Below are 19,419 nucleotides of genomic sequence, written 5' to 3'. Positions count from 1 at the left end.
TGCCTGTGGTTGGGGTTCCCTTTGAAAGGGTAGGGGTTGACATAGTTGGCCCCCTTGACCCTCCTACTGCTTCAGGCAATAGGTTTATCTTGGTGGTAGTGGACCATGCCACAAGATATCCTGAAGCTATTCCTTTAAGGACCACTACAGCACCTGCAGTGGCAAAGGCCCTCCTGGGAATATTTTCCAGGGTGGGCTTCCCAAAGGAAGTAGTATCAGACAGGGGAAGCAATTTCATGTCTGCATACTTAAAGGCCATGTGGAAGGAGTGTGGTGTAACGTACAAGTTCACAACACCCTATCATCCACAAACAAATGGACTGGTGGAGAGATTTAATAAAACTCCCAAAGGCATGATTATGGGTCTCCCTGAAAAACTCCGCAGGAGATGGAATATCCTTCTACCATGCCTCCTTTTTGCCTACAGGGAGGTACCCCAGAAAGGAGTGGGCTTCAGCCCCTTTGAACTTCTTTTTGGACACCCTGTTAGGGGTCCACTCACACTTGTAAAGGAGGGTTGGGAACAACCTTTAAAAGCTCCTAAGCAGGATATTGTGGATTATGTACTTGGCCTCAGATCAAGGATGGCTGAGTACATGAAAAAGGCCAGTAAAAACCTTCAGGCCAGCCAAGAGCTCCAGAAGCAATGGCATGATCAGAAGGCTGTTTTGGTTCAGTACCAACCAGGGCAGAAAGTGTGGGTCTTGGAGCCTGTGGCCCCAAGAGCACTCCAAGATAAATGGAGTGGACCCCACACAATTGTTGAAAAGAAGGGAGAAGTCACCTATTTAGTTGACTTAGGCACTGCCAGGAGTCCCCTTAGGGTGCTCCATGTCAACCGCCTGAAACCCTACTATGACAGGGCTGATCTCACCCTGCTCATGGCAACTGATGAGGGACAGGAAGAAGACAGTGATCCTCTACCTGATCTCTTCTCTTCCACAGAACAAGATGCTCTTGTGGAAGGTGTAGTTTTGGCTGATTGTCTTACTGCTGAGCAGAAAGATAATTGCATAAATCTCCTAGATCAATTCTCTGAACTCTTCTCTACTGTGCCAGGTACCACTTCTTGGTGTGAGCACACTATAGATACTGGAGACAGTTTACCTGTCAAAAGTAAGATCTATAGGCAGCCTGACCATGTCAGGGACTGCATAAAGCAAGAGGTCCAGAAAATGTTAGAACTAGGAGTGGTTGAGCACTCTGACAGTCCATGGGCTTCTCCTGTGGTACTGGTACCAAAACCCAATTCTAAAGATGGAAAGAAGGAAATGCGGTTTTGTGTAGACTATAGAGGTCTCAACTTGGTAACCAAAACTGATGCTCACCCTATACCCAGGGCAGATGAGCTTATAGATACACTGGCATCTGCCAAGTATCTAAGCACTTTTGATTTGACTGCAGGGTATTGGCAGATCAAATTATCAGAAGATGCTAAATCTAAGACTGCATTTTCTACCATTGGAGGACATTACCAGTTTACTGTAATGCCTTTTGGTTTGAAAAATGCACCTGCCACTTTTCAGAGGTTGGTGAACACAGTCCTGCAAGGGCTGGAAGCTTTCAGTGCAGCATATTTGGACGATATAGCTGTCTTTAGCTCCAGCTGGGATGATCACCTGGTCCACCTATGGAAAGTTTTAGAGGCCCTGCAAAAGGCAGGCCTCACTATCAAGGTGTCAAAGTGCCAGATAGGGCAGGGTAAGGTGGTTTATCTGGGACACCTTGATGGTGGGGAACAGATTGCACCACTTCAGGGGAAAATCCAAACTATTATTGATTGGGTTCCCCCTACCACACAGACTCAGGTGAGAGCCTTCCTAGGCCTCACTGGGTACTACAGGAGGTTCATTAAGAACTATGGCTCCATTGCAGCCCCTCTTAATGACCTCACATCCAAGAAAATGCCTAAAAAGGTATTATGGACAGCAAACTGTCAGAAAGCTTTTGAGGAGCTGAAGCAGGCCATGTGCTCTGCACCTGTCCTGAAAAGCCCTTGTTACTCTAAAAAATTCTATGTCCAAACTGATGCATCTGAATTAGGAGTAGGGGCAGTCCTATCACAACTTAATTCTGAGGGCCAGGATCAACCTGTTGCTTTTATTAGTAGAAGGTTGACCCCTAGAGAAAAGCGTTGGTCTGCCATTGAGAGGGAGGCCTTTGCTGTGGTCTGGGCTCTGAAGAAGTTGAGGCCATACCTGTTTGGCACTCACTTCATTGTTCAGACAGACCACAAACCTCTACTTTGGCTAAAACAAATGAAAGGTGAAAATCCTAAATTGTTGAGGTGGTCCATATCCCTACAGGGAATGGACTATACAGTGGAACATAGACCTGGGAGTAGCCACTCCAATGCAGATGGACTCTCCAGATATTTCCACTTAGACAATGAAGACTCATCAGGTCATGGCTAGTCTTATTGTCCTTCGTTTGGGGGGGGTTGTGTAGGAAAGTACCATCTTGCCTGGCATGTTACCCCCATTTTTCACTGTATATATGTTGTTTTAGTTGTATGTGTCACTGGGACCCTGGTAACCCAGGGCCCCAGTGCTCATAAGTGTGCCTGAATGTGTTACCTGTGTAGTGACTAACTGTCTCACTGAGGCTCTGCTAATCAGAACCTCAGTGGTTATGCTCTCTCATTTCTTTCCAAATTGTCACTAACAGGCTAGTGACCATTTTTACCAATTTACATTGGCTTACTGGAACACCCTTATAATTCCCTAGTATATGGTACTGAGGTACCCAGGGTATTGGGGTTCCAGGAGATCCCTATGGGCTGCAGCATTTCTTTTGCACCCATAGGGAGCTCTGACAATTCTTACACAGGCCTGCCACTGCAGCCTGAGTCAAATAACGTCCACGTTATTTCACAGCCATTTTATACTGCACTTAAGTAACTTATAAGTCACCTATATGTCTAACCTTTACCTGGTAAAGGTTAGGTGCAAAGTTACTTAGTGTGAGGGCACCCTGGCACTAGCCAAGGTGCCCCCACATTGTTCAGAGCCAATTCCCTGAACTTTGTGAGTGTGGGGACACCATTACACGCGTGCACTACATATAGGTCACTACCTATATGTAGCTTCACAATGGTAACTCCGAATATGGCCATGTAACATGTCTATGATCATGGAATTGCCCCCTCTATGCCATCCTGGCATAGTTGGCACAATCCCATGATCCCAGTGGTCTGTAGCACAGACCCTGGTACTGCCAAACTGCCCTTCCTGGGGTTTCACTGCAGCTGCTGCTGCTGCCAACCCCTCAGACAGGCATCTGCCCTCCTGGGGTCCAGCCAGGCCTGGCCCAGGATGGCAGAACAAAGAACTTCCTCTGAGAGAGGGTGTGACACCCTCTCCCTTTGGAAAATGGTGTGAAGGCAGGGGAGGAGTAGCCTCCCCCAGCCTCTGGAAATGCTTTCTTGGGCACAGATGTGCCCAATTCTGCATAAGCCAGTCTACACCGGTTCAGGGACCCCTTAGCCCCTGCTCTGGCGCGAAACTGGACAAAGGAAAGGGGAGTGACCACTCCCCTGACCTGCACCTCCCCTGGGAGGTGTCCAGAGCTCCTCCAGTGTGCTCCAGACCTCTGCCATCTTGGAAACAGAGGTGCTGCTGGCACACTGGACTGCTCTGAGTGGCCAGTGCCACCAGGTGACGTCAGAGACTCCTGCTGATAGGCTCCTTCAGGTGTTAGTAGCCTATCCTCTCTCCTAAGTAGCCAAACCCTCTTTTCTGGCTATTTAGGGTCTCTGTCTCTGGGGAAACTTTAGATAACGAATGCAAGAGCTCATCCGAGTTCCTCTGCATCTCCCTCTTCACCTTCTGATAAGGAATCGACTGCTGACCGCGCTGGAAGCCTGCAAACCTGCAACATAGTAGCAAAGACGACTACTGCAACTCTGTAACGCTGATCCTGCCGCCTTCTCGACTGTTTTCCTGCTTGTGCATGCTGTGGGGGTAGCCTGCCTCCTCTCTGCACCAGAAGCTCCGAAGAAATCTCCCGTGGGTCGACGGAATCTTCCCCCTGCAACCGCAGGCACCAAAAAGCTGCATTACCCGTCCCTTGGGTCTCCTCTCAGCACGACGAGCGAGGTCCCTCGAATCCAGCGACTCTGTCCAAGTGACCCCCACAGTCCAGTGACTCTTCAGTCCAAGTTTGGTGGAGGTAAGTCCTTGCCTCACCTCGCTGGGCGGCATTGCTGGGAACCGCGACTTTGCAGCTACTCCGGCCCATGTGCACTTCCGGCGGAAATCCTTCATGCACAGCCAAGCCTGGGTCCACGGCACTCTAACCTGCATTGCACGACTTTCTAAGTTGGTCTCCGGCGACGTGGGACTCCTTTGTGCAACTTCGGCGAGCACCGTTTCACGCATCCTTGTAGTGCCTGTTTTTGGCACTTCTCCGGGTGTTACCTGCTTCAGTGAGGGCTCTTTGTCTTGCTCGACGTCCCCTCTCTCTTCAGGTCCAATTTGCGACCTCCTGGTCCCTCCTGGGCCCCAGCAGCGTCCAAAAACGCCAAACGCACGATTTGCGTCTAGCAAGGCTTGTTGGCGTCCTTCCGGCGGGAAAACACTTCTGCACAACTCTCCAAGGCGAGAGGGATCTGTCCACCAAAGGGGAAGTCTCTAGCCCTTTTCGTTCCTGCAGAAACCTCAGCTTCTTCTGTCCAGTCAAAGCTTCTTTGCACCCGCAGCTGGCATTTCCTGGGCATCTGCCCATCTCCGACTTGCTTGTGACTTTTGGACTTGGTCCCCTTGTTCCACAGGTACCCTAGATTGGAAATCCACAGTTGTTGCATTGCTGGTTTGTGTCTTTCCTGCATTATTCCTCTAACACGACTACTTTGTCCTTAGGGGAACTTTAGTGCACTTTGCACTCACTTTTCAGGGTCTTGGGGAGGGTTATTTTTCTAACTCTCACTATTTTCTAATAGTCCCAGCGACCCTCTACAAGGTCACATAGGTTTGGGGTCCATTCGTGGTTCGCATTCCACTTTTGGAGTATATGGTTTGTGTTGCCCCTATCCCTATGTTTCCCCATTGCATCCTATTGTAACTATACATTGTTTGCACTGTTTTCTAAGACTATACTGCATATTTTTGCTATTGTGTATATATATCTTGTGTATATTTCCTATCCTCTCACTGAGGGTACACTCTAAGATACTTAGGCATATTGTCATAAAAATAAAGTACCTTTATTTTTAGTATAACTGTGTATTGTGTTTTCTTATGATATTGTGCATATGACACTAAGTGGTACTGTAGTAGCTTCACACGTCTCCTAGTTCAGCCTAAGCTGCTCTGCTAAGCTACCATTATCTATCAGCCTAAGCTGCTAGACACCCTATACACTAATAAGGGATAACTGGGCCTGGTGCAAGGTGCAAGTACCCCTTGGTACTCACTACAAGCTAGTCCAGCCTCCTACAATGAGGCTGTGACATCTCACGTGGAAAACCCTGAAAGTATGGACTACATAACCCTGAAAGTATGGACTACATCTCCCAGGTTTCTAGGGGTAGCAGCCATCTTGGGCGTTGTAGGGCTATAAAAGCTAGCCACACCCTGGAAACGTGTTCTCTTTTCTGGTGGTGCTCTTCAAATCTGAACCTGGATTCATTGTTTCTTGGCTGGATTACGGAGCGGCTTTGTATTTTGGGATTCCAAACTTCGTATTCAGGTTTGGAAAGCACATTGTTTTTCAAGCGTTTCCAGAATTCATTTCTAGAGGTAATACAGGTAAAACGAGCAGGCCATGCTCGTCTCGGTAAGATTATACTAGAACATTTTTTTGTGTGAATAGTCTTTTGATCTTTCAGTGGCAGTTCGCCCGAGTAGATACACTTTACCAGTTTGGGAACGTTTGGGAACGTGTCTGTGAGTTGACAAAAGGAAACATTGTTTACCCCATGTTATTGCAAGGTGGGACTTGCGGGAAAGACAAAGGTGATTTTTTTATTTACGTTGCAACTCTGTATTTAATGGTTTGTTACTGTCTCGCCTTGATTCGCTATGAGGTCGCGCTTGGGCAATTCGATTTTAAGATTCTGAGTCCAAGCCTTTAGGGGTGTTTTAGTTTAGTACTGGTGTTTGTCATTCTATAATAGCAAAAAGTATTAACATAAATAAGGAATAAGTTTGCTTCACAGAAAGATATGACATATGACTAAATCAGCCATTCCAGAAGTAAGTAGAAAGATTACTTTCTGTGTATTGTTTAACACTTTATTTTTCAGATCTCCTTCCACGCAGTCCCTGTCCTAATTCCTTCCCCTCACCTGGCAAACTCCAAAACTCAGCACTATAACAGCTCTTTGAGTTGGTGATGCCTGGAGGTGGGCCTCTTGTTAAGCATTATGCAGATCCTGAGGAAAGGCAACTGTTTACAGATTAGGACACTATCGATGAAACTGGAAATTGGAGGCACACCAGGATCAGCTGTGGGATCTGCTCTGCAACTGGAGATCTGGAGGGAAGCTGCCTCACATTGGAGCACTCTCACACATTTTGTTTTGGATATAGAGGGACAGGATGGGGTTGAGCCCTTCTTTGCTTTATTGTGATTGTGTTTGTGCTTTGAATTTAATTTACGGGAGGACTTTGACTGCACAGTTCACATCTTGCAGCAGTGGCCCCAGAAGCCAGCTCACACTCTCAACTTCGAGCAGGAGATATGCGAAGCCTGTGATATCTTCTTGTGTTCAGCAACATACAACTTGCTTCTCGGTCCCAGATCATTTGGGTGCACAAGGGCACACTTGTCACATGACTTTGAGTCAGATGATGAGCCCAAGCACCAGAGACACACCTTACGTGGGTCTGTGATGGCATCTGCTTTCTACAGTTTCGGTATGGCTTGAAACTTGTAATCTTAGGAGTGGACATCATTCCCTAGCACACTGGGTTTTTTCAGAAGTCGTCGGAAGGCTGACAAAATTGGGAGGTTAGCTCCAGATCTGCATCAGAAGGAGCAGAAACATGGTGACTGACACCAATGTGCAGGAGTTGTGATTATACGCAGCTCCGCTTCATCACTTCTGGGGAGGTACATGTAGGAAACTGGCCCACTGTTGAAGTACCCCCCCTTTTTGCTTGCTATTTGATAAAACGTGACTGAGTGTGTGACGGGATCTTGCTAACAAGGCCCCCACCCCTGTTTTCTTTACCTTAAACTGTACCATTGTTTCCACAATTGGCACACCTCTTGCAAACAGATAAGTACCTGGTAAAAGGTACCAGTGGTACCAATGGCCCTGTGGTCAGAGAGGGTCCCTAAGGGCTACAGTATATACTATGCCACCAGATGGGACCCCTCACCAAACACATGCACACTGCCATAGCAGATTGTGTGTGTTGGTGGAGAGAAAAAGGTAAAGTTGACATGGCATCCCTCTCTGGGTGCCATGCCCACAAACCACTGCCTGTGGCACAAGTACTTAGACCTTACAGCCCTAAGGAAGGGTGCACTATACCACAAGTGAGGACATGCATGATCAATATGCCCCTACAATATCTAAGTCCATTCTTAGACATTGAGGCCCATATTTATACTTTTTGACGCACAACTGCGCCAACGCAGTTGTGCGTCAAAAATTTTACCGCCAGCTAACGCCATTCCAACGCGCCATGCGGGCGCCTTATTAATGGAATGACGTTAGCCGGCGCTGCGGACTGGTGTGCGTCAAAACAAATGACTCACACCAGGCAGCGCCGGCGTATGGGAAAATGGGGGTTGTGCGTCAAAAAATGGTGCAACTCGGGTCTGAGGCAAAATTCAGGCCTCAAACCGGATTTGCGCCATTTTTTTTTACGCCCAACCTCCATTGACAAAACTCCTGTCTTAGCAAAGACAGGAGTCATGCCCCCTTGCCCAATGGCCATGCCCAGGGGACTTATGTCCCCTGGGCATGGTCATTGGGCATAGTGGCATGTAGGGGGGCCCAAATCAGGCCCCCCTATGCCACAAAAAAAATCGGAAAAAAATACTTACCTGAACTTACCTTTACTTCCCTGGGATGGGTCCCTCCATCATTGGGTGTCCTCCTGGGGTGGGCAAGGGTGGCAGGGGGTGTCCCTGGGGGCAGGGGAGGGCACCTCTGGGCTCCTTCGGAGTCCACAGGTCCCCTAACGCCTGCCCTGACCCAGGCGTTAAAAAACGGAGCACATCAGGCTGTGCGCCGTTTTTTAAGGCCCACCCCCTCCTGTGCGTCAAAATGACGGCAGAGTATAAATAAGGAACACAGGCCTTAAGGTCATTTTTTGGAAGGGAACGCCTACCTTGCATATAATTAACGCAAGGCTGGTTCCCCCTTCCAAAAAATGACGCACATGGTGGAATTTTGACACCCGCGGGGTCGGGCGTCAAAGTATAAATATGGGGCAGGGTTTGCGCCGATTGTGCGTCAAAATTTTTGACGCACATTCGGCGCAAACAGAGTATAAATATGCCCCTAAAAGTGCAGTGTGGCCATATTGAGTACATGGGCTGGGAGTTTGACATTACGAACTCCACGGCTCCATGATGGCTTCAATGAAGACTGTGAAGTTTGGTATCAAACTTCTCAACTCAATAAACCTACACTGATGACGGTGTCTGGTTTATTAAAATACTCACATCACAGAAATGCCCGCTGTATTTCACCCAAACCTCTACTGTAGTGTAGGACTGACCGGTCTGTGCCATGCTGCCACTAACAGACAAGTTTCTGACCCCCATGGGGTGAGAGCCTTTGTGCTCTCTGGGGTAGGGAACAAAGTCTGCTCTGGGTGGAGGTGGTTCACACCTCCCCCCTGCAGGAACTGCAACACTTGGCAGTGAGCCTCAAAGGCTTGTGCCTCCTGTTACACTGCCCCAGGGCACTCCAGCGAGAGGAGATACCCGCCCCCCCAGACCACGCCCCACTTTTGGCAGCAGGTCTGGCAGGAAAATTAGTAAACACTAGGAGGAATGTGCAGCCAAGCTGGGACCACCTCGACGGTGCCCAGAGCTGAGATGCACCCCTCCTGGCAGAATTCTCCATCTTGCTTTGGGGGGTGTTAGCCAGTAGGGTTAGGAATCTGCTCCCCTCCCCAAAGGGAATTGGCACAGGAAGGGTGTAGCCACCCTCAGTGACAGTAGTCATTGGCTACTGCCCTCTGACCCTGGTAACACCCCTAAATCTAATATTTAGGGGCACCCCGAACATTGCTCTTCAGATTCCTGGCAATCTGAGAAGAAGAAGGACTTAAGAGCTGCACCAGCAGAAAAGACTCCAGATTACAAATGAATTGGCCCAAGCCCTACTGGCCTGTCTGCAGCTTATAGAATCCTACTAGAAGAAGATGACTCATCCTGCAGGACCAGAGACATTTACAAATCCCTAGAGGGCTGCCTGGCTACCCAAGGACCAAGATCTCCAGAGGACAGCGGCCCTGTCCACTAAGAAACCTCCAAAATTACTCCAGAACTGCCATGGATGCGCAAGTCCTGCCTACTCTGCACCCACCACCCACAGCCCATGTCCAGGTGGCCCACCGATCCAGAGAAGGTCCCCGGGCAATTCCAACCTCGAGTTCACCCTTGGGTGACCCCTCCTGACCAACACGACAACGCCTGCAGCCTAAATCCAGAGGACACCCCCTGCCCGCGACCAGCTCCAGTGAATATTTCTGACACCCAAAGGTACCCCCAGCTCACTGGCCTTGGGGAACCCAACCGATGGTCCAGCAACGTCCAGTGGGCTCTCTACTTACCTGTCCAGCAGTTGGTTTTCTTCACTTAACTCCCTGGACAACACCTGCAGCATCCTTGTGACCCTCAGGGTTCACTCATTGAAAAGCACTAGGGGGCATATTTATACTCTATTTGTGCCGAATGTGCGTCAAGATTTTTGACGCACAATCGGCGCAAACCCTGCCCCATATTTATACTTTGACGTCCGACCCCGCGGGCGTAAAAATTCCACCATGTGCGTAATTTTTTGGAAGGGGGAACCAGCCTTGCGTTAATTATATGCAAGGTAGGCGTTCCCTCCCAAAAAATGACTTTAAGGCCTGTGCCCCTTATTTATACTCTGACGTCATTTTGACGCACAGGAGGGGGTGGGCCTTAAAAAACGGCGCACAGCCTGATGTGCTCCGTTTTTTAACGTCTGGGTCAGGGCAGGCGTTAAGGGACCTGTGGGCTCGGAAGGAGCCCAGAGGTGCCCTTCCCTGCCCCCAGGGACACCCCCTGCCACCCTTGCCCACCCCAGGAGGACACCCAAGGATGGAGGGACCCATCCCAGGGAAGTAAAGGTAAGTTCCGGTAAGTATTTTTTTGAGATTTTTTTTTGTGGCATGGGGGGCCTGATTTGGGCCCCCCACATGCCACTATGCCCAATGACCATGCCCAGGGGACATAAGTCCCCTGGGCATGGCCATTGGGCAAGGGGGCATGACTCCTGTCTTTGCTAAGACAGGAGTCATGTCAATGGAGGTTGGGCGTAAAAAAAAATGGCGCGAATCCGGTTTGAGGCCTGAATTTTGCCTCAGACCTGACTTGCACCATATTTTGACGCACAACCCCCATTTTCCCATACGCCGGCGCTGCCTGGTGTGAGTCATTTTTTTGGACGCACACCAGTCCGCAGCGCCGGCTAACGTCATTCCATAAATAAGGCGCATGCATGGTGCGTTGGAATGGCATAGCCGGCGGTAAAAATTTTGGCGCACAACTGCGTTGGCGCAGTTGTGCGTCATAAAGTATAAATATGGGCCTAGGTGCCTAACGCTGTGTTTGCACCCTGCACCTGGCCACCCCTGAGCTGCTGAGAGTGTGTGTTTGATGCTGACCTGTGGCTCCCCCGGTGCTGGTCTGTGCGCTGAAATCACGGGTACTTACCTGAAAGCTGTTTCTTTCTAAGTTCCCCCAGTCTCCATAGGATTCCATTGGGCACCCAACACCAACTTTGGCCTCTGCGCCCGGCCAGCCCCATGTTGCTGGTCGTGCACTCTTGGGCTCATATTTATGAAATGTTTGCGCTGCCTTAGCATCATTTTTTTGTACGCTAAAGTGGTGCTAACTTACCTCCATATTTATATTTTGACGCTAGATTCGTCTAGCGTCAAAATATCGGAGTTAGCGTCATTTTTAGGGAACATCAACCCACCTTGCGTCTCATTGCAACAATGAGATGCAAGGTAGGCGTTCTCTTCCTAAAAATGACAGTAGCCCCCTAGCACCATATTTACCTCCAGACGCAAAAATGACGCATACCAAGGAAGCGGACTGCAAAAATGGCACTAAGTCCGATTAGTGTCAAAATGTAATGCCTGGTCAGACCAGGCGTTAAAAAGAGGCCCACATACCATCACTCAGGGAAACACACAGAAGGATCATTTAAAACCTCCTGGAGAACATGGAAGTGATACTGCTCCAGCTTGGCACACGCTGCAGACGTCAGCAAAGACAGCAGGTCCCTCCACCACTACCGCAGTAGTCCCGCACACCACCACAGCAGGCACAAAGGCAGCACAGAAGGCGGGAGAGGATCGTCAGACAGCGCACAACCATCCTTGGCCTCAGGGAACAAGATGTGATCAGGATGTACCAACTGAACCAGGAGTCCTTTGTACACCTGCTGCACCACATTGCGCCACACATCACAACAAGGGTGAAAACTACCACACCGATTCCACCCATGACAAAACTGCTCACTGTCCTCCATATGCTGGCGTCTGAATCTTTTCAGATAACGGGTGCACAACTGGCTGGTGTGTCCCAGCCATCCTTCTTGGTTCTCCTACCTAAGGTCCTGGATGCTAGCATACGCCTCACACCCGACATCTGCTTCCCAAACACCCAGCGTCTGCAGCAGGAGGCCAAGAAAGGTTTCTATCAAATAGCTGGGTTCCCACATGTGCTGGGTGCAATGGACTGCACCCATGTGCAACTGGTGCCACCTGCAGCAAAAGAACGCCTATATAGGAACCACAAGCACACCCATCCAATCAATGTGCAGGACATTGTGGACCACTGTGGGCTCTTTACCAACATCGTAGCAAAAAAGTCTGCCACCCTCCATGATGCCTGCATATTCTGCCATTCCACTATCAACGAGCGGTTCCAGGATGGGCAATATGGCAATGGTCTACTCATAGGTAAATCACCATACCAAGCATTACACACACGACACACCAACAATGAAGGACAAACAAGGCAAACAGCACACAAAATACACATGGGCAGGGGAACATAGATGCACAGGCAACAACAAATGTGCAACATGCCACACTACACCACAATAATTGCAGATCACAAACACATACACCCACATGTACATAACACAGCCACACCCTGACTGGCACACCTGTGGCCAGGCGGAGCAATGTCCCCTTTGCATACAGAAGCTTCTCACAAACCACTACAAGTGTCCACTGGTTCACAACTAAATACAGATCTCACACACATTACACCAAACAAAGAATAGCTCAGCCATGTCAATGGCATAGGCCATGGTCATTTCAAGAAAGTCACACATAGGCACAGTCCCACGTAAATCATGGTGTGCAAGCCTCTGGTAGCACCTATATCAACTACCACCCAAGTGGTGCCATTACCAACTACATATTATCTACACATACCTGACATACCAGTAGTGTACACATACTCCTGCCTGCTGCATTGTGTCACACACATACGGATACGAATAAACCTGCCATGAAAGACCATGGGGCAGAATCATGAGAAATGGGGCAGCACCTACTCCAGTGCCACCTCACATGCGCACCTTAGCAGCCCCCTAACGCCACCATATATGTTCCGTAAACTAGAAATGATCCACCATGGTGCATAGTTTGTGCAAAACTGTAGGGATCATCGATGCCATAGGCAGGAGTATAGATGACATACCTGACCTTACATGCACTGTATTAAGGGACTCATGTGAAAAATAGGTGTGCTCCCTCCTAAAGCCTGCACTGTGCATGTGTTGAAAGTGTCTGTGATAAATCATGTATTCAAAGCTAGGATCTATTACTGCACCAAATCAGATCATCCTACAAATGTGTGTTACACACCCTTGTACACTTGATGGCTGGCACAACCATCATCTGCCACAAAGGGTAACTAAGTGTCACACTGCAGGCATAGTACCACATGGTAAAATGGACGGCACTGTTTGGCCTTGTAGGGCTACCATGGTGTCTCTACATCTGACACCACTGTGGTGCAAGGAGGTGGTAGGTTCCATCCAACATTAGGACACTGCCTCAAATATGGACTACAGAGCACATTTTTGCTAAACTATAACCATCATATTGAAATCAATATGACAATTCTCAGGTCCTTGAGCCACTACCCAAGTTTGTCATGTCCATCAACACAGGCTAATTAAACCTTTTCACAAGAACAGGAACATACACTTGGACCTGGCATCCTTGGCATGGTCTCCCCTGTCTTTGTTGCCTCAGTTTCCCATGTTTTGACTGTGTTCTGGACTCTGTTTTTGGTACTCTGGGCACTTTACCACTGTTGACCAGTGCTAAAGTGCAAGTGCTCCCTGTGTAAAAAGTATGTGTAATTGGCCTTTCCATTATTGGCACATTTGATTTAATAGTAAGTTCCTATAAAGTGCACTAGGGATGCCCAGGGCCTGTAAATCAAATGCTACTAGTGGACCTGCAGCACTGGTTGTGCCCCCCTCACGAGCGGCCCTGTAAACATGTCTCAGAGCTGCCACTGCAGGGTTTAATCCATCAATTCTTTTCAGGCTGGACTATTCAGTGACTTGGGGTGAATGTTTGATTTGGTCTAAATTCTGTCCATCAACTGTCATTTTTGCATTTGTTGCCCCAAGTGGGAACGGTATGCCCAGACGTGGGTCCCATGCCCACTATGCCACCAGATTCAAGCTAGCCTGGCTGAAGAGGGGTGCTATCCTAAAACCAGTCCCAGGATGCTTGTTTCGGGTCCATGGAGGACCTGGTCTGGCAGTTCGGGCTGGACTGTTCCCATGGGGAACAGGATCAAGACTGATTTGGATATGGCTGTGTCCAAACTGGAATGGCATGGTGAGCAAAAAAACTGATGGATTAAACCCAGATCTGTGACTGGTGGTGAATGTTTGATTTGGTCTTCATTCCGTCCATCAACTTTTCTTTTGCATTTGTCGCCCCAAGTGAGAAGGGTATGCCCAGACGTGGGTCCAGTGCTCACTATGCCACCAGATTCAAGCTAGCCTGGCTGAAGAGGGGTGATACCCCAAAACCGGTCCCAGGATGCTTGTTTCTGGTCCACGGAGGACCTGGCCTGGCAGTTCGGGCTGGACTGTTCCCATGGGGAAGAGGATCAAGACTGATTTGCATATGGCTGGGTCCAAATTGGAATGGCATGATGAGCAAAAAAACTGATGGAGTAAACCCAAATCTGTAACTGGGGTGAATGTTTGATTTAATCTACATTCCGTCCATCAACTGTTTTTAGTTGTGGACATTTGTTTGCTTAAACCATTCTGTGACTCTGCCTGCTTATGCATTTCCTGTCTGGTTCAGACTGACAGTAGGGCTGCTTGTGAATCCCCTGTAGATGGTGATACAAAGGGAGCTGGGGTGTAGCCTGCATTTCCTGATGGGCCATCTGGGCTAGAGTTGAGGGAGGAGTAGTGAATACACCTGAATGGGTTGTGCCTACCCTCACACAATGCAGTCTCCAACCCCCTGGTGTGAGTCTGGAGCCAGGCCTGGGCAAGACAGGATTGTGTGAACAACAGAGACTTTGTTTGAAGTTTGCCTACTTCAAAGGCACAAAGGGGTATAAGTAGTGGACCCAAAACCCCAGATTTTTAGATTACGTCTGGCTTCAAGAGGAACCTCTGCCAAGGAGAAGAGCTGAAGAGCTAGAGGAGGAGTACTGCCCCTTTGCCTGAGACTGTGCTTTGCTGGGTTGGCCTGCAGCTGCTGCTTCTGCCTGAAAGAGGACGAAGACTGCACTTTGTAGTATATTCCTGTTTGTGAAGAATCTCCAAAGGCTTGGACTGAGCTTGCCTCCTGTTTTGAAGTCTCAGGGCCATCAAAGACTTCCCCTGCCAGCATCTGGACTCACTGCTGAAACTCCTGCCCTGCCAATTGGTGCCCATTCAGTCCCTGGGGCCTTGAAAGGTGAAGCTGGTAGAACAAGGACTGAAATCCACGCACAGGACTCCGTGGGGACACACCACCTGCAACGCAGCTGAAAAACAACGTGCCACCCACTTCGAGGCTAATATCGATGCTCCACCTGCATCGTGGCTGGGAGATCGACACATTGGGGCTGGAGAAATGATGCAACACCCGCTTGCGGCTGCTGATAACAATGCAAACCCCATGCAGTGCAGTTTTCCGACACTGTGCAACCGGATTTCTCACGCATCATCGCTGGTCGTCAAAAATCAACGCAAGCCTGAGCAGATCCGAGGTGCCCCATCCGGAAATCGGCGCATCGCTCTCTAGCGGGAGAGAAAAACGATGCATTGCCGACCCGACTGGAAAAGAAACGACGCTGGCCTCACTTGTGAGTAAGGAATCGATGCATCGCTGACTTTTCTGATGCTCGCTCACCTGTGCAGCTTTCTTTTTGACGCAAACCAGGTACTTTGTGTAAAATCAACGTTTCCATTGTTTTCTATGGAGTAAGACTCTTATTATATTTGAAAATTCATATCTTGACTTGTGTATGTTGGACTTTTGTCGTTTTGGTTTTGTTTGATTTAGATAAATATTGCCTATTTTCCTAAACTGGCGTGGTGTCCATTTTGTAGTGTTTTCACTGTATTACTGTGTGTGTTGGTACAAATATTTTACCCATTGCCTTTGAGATAAGCCAGACTGCTTTTGCCAAGCTACCAAGGGGGTGAGCAAAGGTTATCTTAAGTGTGTATCTCCTTTGCCCTGAATAGAGTGAGGGTCTCTGATTGGACAGAGTGTAAACTGACTGCCAACCAGAGACCCCATTTCTAACATAGCCTATACCACAAGCAAGTCTGAGTCACCAATCCACCTACAACTAACAGCTGCCATGGTATATTCCAAACTATTATAAAGCTTAACCAACACATCTTCTCTCATTCATTTGCAGCTGATCAAGGTTACAGCATACAGCCATGGGTAATGACTCCATTTGCCAATCCCACAACGGTGGAAGAGTGTGCCTACAACAAAGGGCACAGAAGAATATGCAATGTGGTGGAGAGGGCATTTGGGCTTCTGAAATCAAGGTTCAGATGCCTGGCCCTGACAAAAGGAAGCCTCTTGTATGCTCCACCACTGGTATGCAAAACCATACTGGCATGTGCAATCCTCCACAACATCTGTGTCAGAACAAATATTCCAGGGGTGAATAGGTTGATGACCCCAACGAGGAGGAGGATGATGATGGAGCAGCTAATTTAGAGGGGGAACTACAGAATACTGCTGCCGGAGTTCGTAGGAGACTCCACATAGTAGAGAACTTCTATACATAGTGACTGGACTAACAACATCACATTGTAAATAGCACAAATAAAATACTTTGCACCTCATTCTTCTTGGTCTACTCAGTCTTCACTACATATACCATTGGAATGTGACTCAAACCTCAGGGAGCAGGTAAGAAACACAATAGTTACAGGTATGGTAGCAACATGTTTGTGATGTAAGAGGGTCTACTGCCTCCATCTCACATATAGTGACACGCAATTCACGGGCATGTGACTCCTAAAGGCCTAGATCTATGCACCACTACATATATTGTGCCAAGTGGCCAAGGTACAAATCCCTAGCCCATTCCCCAAAACAACACCATTCCTACCACGATGTTTGCAAGGGGGACACACATAAGGTAGAGGCTATGAACAAATGGTGTTTAAGTAATGTTGGAACTAAACACTGTCACATCTCAGGGTGATTGCCGCTTTGCCAGCACAGTGCATTTGTGACAAGGATGGGACCTCATTGGTAACTATGGACCTTCAGTAATTGTCCAGGGATTGTAACCAATGTTAGATACAGAGCCTGCACAATGTATTCATGGAATAATTTCCTGGCACTGTCATTGGGCACAACCCTGACACATGGTGGACTGGACCTCACTTATGGCACACAGACGTTGGCTGTGGAGTGCACAATGGGTTTTTCAGACAAATTAAGCAGTTATGGGTGCAGAATCACTATCCAAACACATGACCCATTGTCAGGATCTAAGAATTTAATGGGGAAATTCACCAGGCAGAGTGTGTTACACTCCCTATGTACATAAAATGCACACGTATCACACAAATCTGCTGTCTTGGCACATGCCTACAGCAAATCGAGTTAAACATGTGAAGACTGATGTATGGGTGTATGTCCTACGTAGCAAAAGGTTTTCTAGTACCAATAATGCTCGACATGTTTCAGCATGTTTACCTAGTATGCTCTGTATAACAACATCACATAGCACATAGCAATACACACCACTCACTGTCACTCATATGACAGAACAAATGCAAGGTAACAACAGTAATAAATCATCCCATATATATTTTGGGCTCCAACATCACAATCAGCTGTGGGAGGTGCAACTATGTCCATCAAGTTCAATAATATTAGAGACCCATTATGAAACTGAATGGGAGTAGAACGAACCATATATGTTGCACTTAGCTAATGAAAATACAGCACTGAGATCACTGAGATGATTTCACACCTCAACATCTTTTAGTCATGGTAAGAGTTACCTAGGTTGTAGCATGCTGGAAGAAATGCATATGCATGTTCAACAGAGGATGTGGATAGACAGCGGAGAGATACCCACAGATACTTGCTAATACAACATGGGAGGTCACTTGGAGACAACACAAGTGCTGTGGCAGGTGTAATGTCATGCGTGCATGGCACTCATTACATCTCAAAACTATCATGTTGCCAGTAGCAGAAGATGTGTAAATCTACAAATGACACAAGTCACGTTACATCTTGTCCATGTATGACCAGACAATGTTGCTGTAGAAGATGTGTACAAAGTGCAAACATCCAAAATAAATGGTAGAAATGTAGGAGACAATACATACCTGTCCATTAATGCGGGAAAACATGGAGAAGGAACACACATAGACCAATACTGATGGTGCAACACATCAATGTTTACATGTCAACATTCAACATATGTACAGAGAGGGTGGCCAGGTCAGTACATAACCCAGTCATGTTTGCCACTACCATAACCTGGTATTTGCCCATTGCATGCCAACATGACAGGAGGCAGTGACAGATAACACCATCTGTACCCTGGCACATTCCCAAAATAGAAGTCACAACAGATATACAAGCCCTAACCAAGCTGCTAAGGACATCAAATGATGAGACATGTCCTACACTTGCAAGTACCCAGTCCTCTGTGCATGAGAGGGGAAGGCTGACATCAAGTACTGCAGAGGAAAATGTGATATCCTGGTCTGTTTGATCATAATTGTGCATGTGTATGTCTGCAGGGGAGTGTCCATTGTTCTGCTGAGTATCAATCATGAAGAGGCTAGATCTCTGCTCAGAAAACTCAAGCACCACTGCTCTGGCTACTGTCCACTCACAAGGTATGAGTAATCACATGCAGCAGACTCATTAACAAACATATGGATTCAACATACCAATGTCACCGTTATGACATGACAGGATACATACACACATGTAGCCATACCATACATACAACATTGTTGCATAGCCCATGTGACATGGTAAGTGAATCTGGGTGCAGTCGAGGCCTACATTGCGAAATTCCACGCATTCCCTTCATGAGTCAAAAAAATGAGCAAACGCCTAAAATCTACACTCTGCAAGTCAGTAAAAGGATGCCTGGGCCCTGAGCGTCTATCACACGTTCGCAGACCTTTATCACGCACCATGATGAAAAATTGACGCATGACCATCATTCGTCAAAAATGTAGATGCAAACGTCTAAACCTCGTACTTTTTCGCAGGTAAAAGACGCCTGGACCCTGAGCGTCTATTGCACGTTCACAGGCCTTTTCACAGGCAATGTGGAAAAATATGACACATGACCTTCTTGCATCAAAAATGTACACGCATGCGCATTTACCATACTATTCACCTAAGCTAAAAGATGCCTAGCCCCTGAGCGTCGATCACACATCCACAGGAATTTTCACGCAAAATGGGAAAAAATCGACACATGACCATCATGCGTCAAAAAAACAACGCATGAGTGGAAACATAATGCACACGCTCAGGAAGTGTTGAAACGGGACATCCTGTCTGCAAACATGGTACAGTGAGTCCACTTTCCCTTCACAGTCTTATTGTCTGTGACTGTGTGAGGGTGTGTGGAGCTGGTGCTGTTGGAGTTTTGGAGTGTTTGGAGTGTTGATTGTGCTGTGTTCTGCAGCTGTTGTGTTTAATTGTCCTTAAACCTGTCTTTTGTATTGTAAGTGTTCTGGTCCTGTCT

General features: G+C 47.9%; 1 protein-coding gene across 1 annotated transcript; it reads left to right on the top strand.

Annotated features, from left to right (window-relative positions):
• Nucleotides 1-11,572: 11,572 nt before the first annotated feature.
• Nucleotides 11,573-19,015, top strand: LOC138249529 (putative nuclease HARBI1). Its single transcript, XM_069203479.1, has 3 exons — nt 11,573-12,128; nt 16,081-16,271; nt 18,935-19,015. Exons 1-3 carry the CDS (start codon nt 11,573-11,575, stop codon nt 19,013-19,015), a joined length of 828 nt encoding a protein of 275 aa, XP_069059580.1.
• The last annotated feature ends 404 nt before the right edge of the window (nt 19,016-19,419 follow it).

Source organism: Pleurodeles waltl, chromosome 8 (genome assembly GCF_031143425.1).
Source record: "Pleurodeles waltl isolate 20211129_DDA chromosome 8, aPleWal1.hap1.20221129, whole genome shotgun sequence".
Taxonomy (NCBI): domain Eukaryota; kingdom Metazoa; phylum Chordata; class Amphibia; order Caudata; family Salamandridae; genus Pleurodeles; species Pleurodeles waltl.
Note: the sequence above shows the minus strand (reverse complement) of the source record. Positions and strands in the feature narration are given on the sequence as shown.

Excerpts from the sequence above, each read along its gene's own strand:
- LOC138249529 (XM_069203479.1), top strand. The coding sequence starts at position 11,573 with ATGTACCAACTGAACCAGGAGTCCTTTGTACACCTGCTGCACCACATT. Across the intron at positions 12,129-16,080 it reads TGGCAATGGTCTACTCATAG|CTGATCAAGGTTACAGCATA; the intron begins GTAAATCACCAT and ends ATTCATTTGCAG. Across the intron at positions 16,272-18,934 it reads TCTTGTATGCTCCACCACTG|GTAAAAGACGCCTGGACCCT; the intron begins GTATGCAAAACC and ends ACTTTTTCGCAG.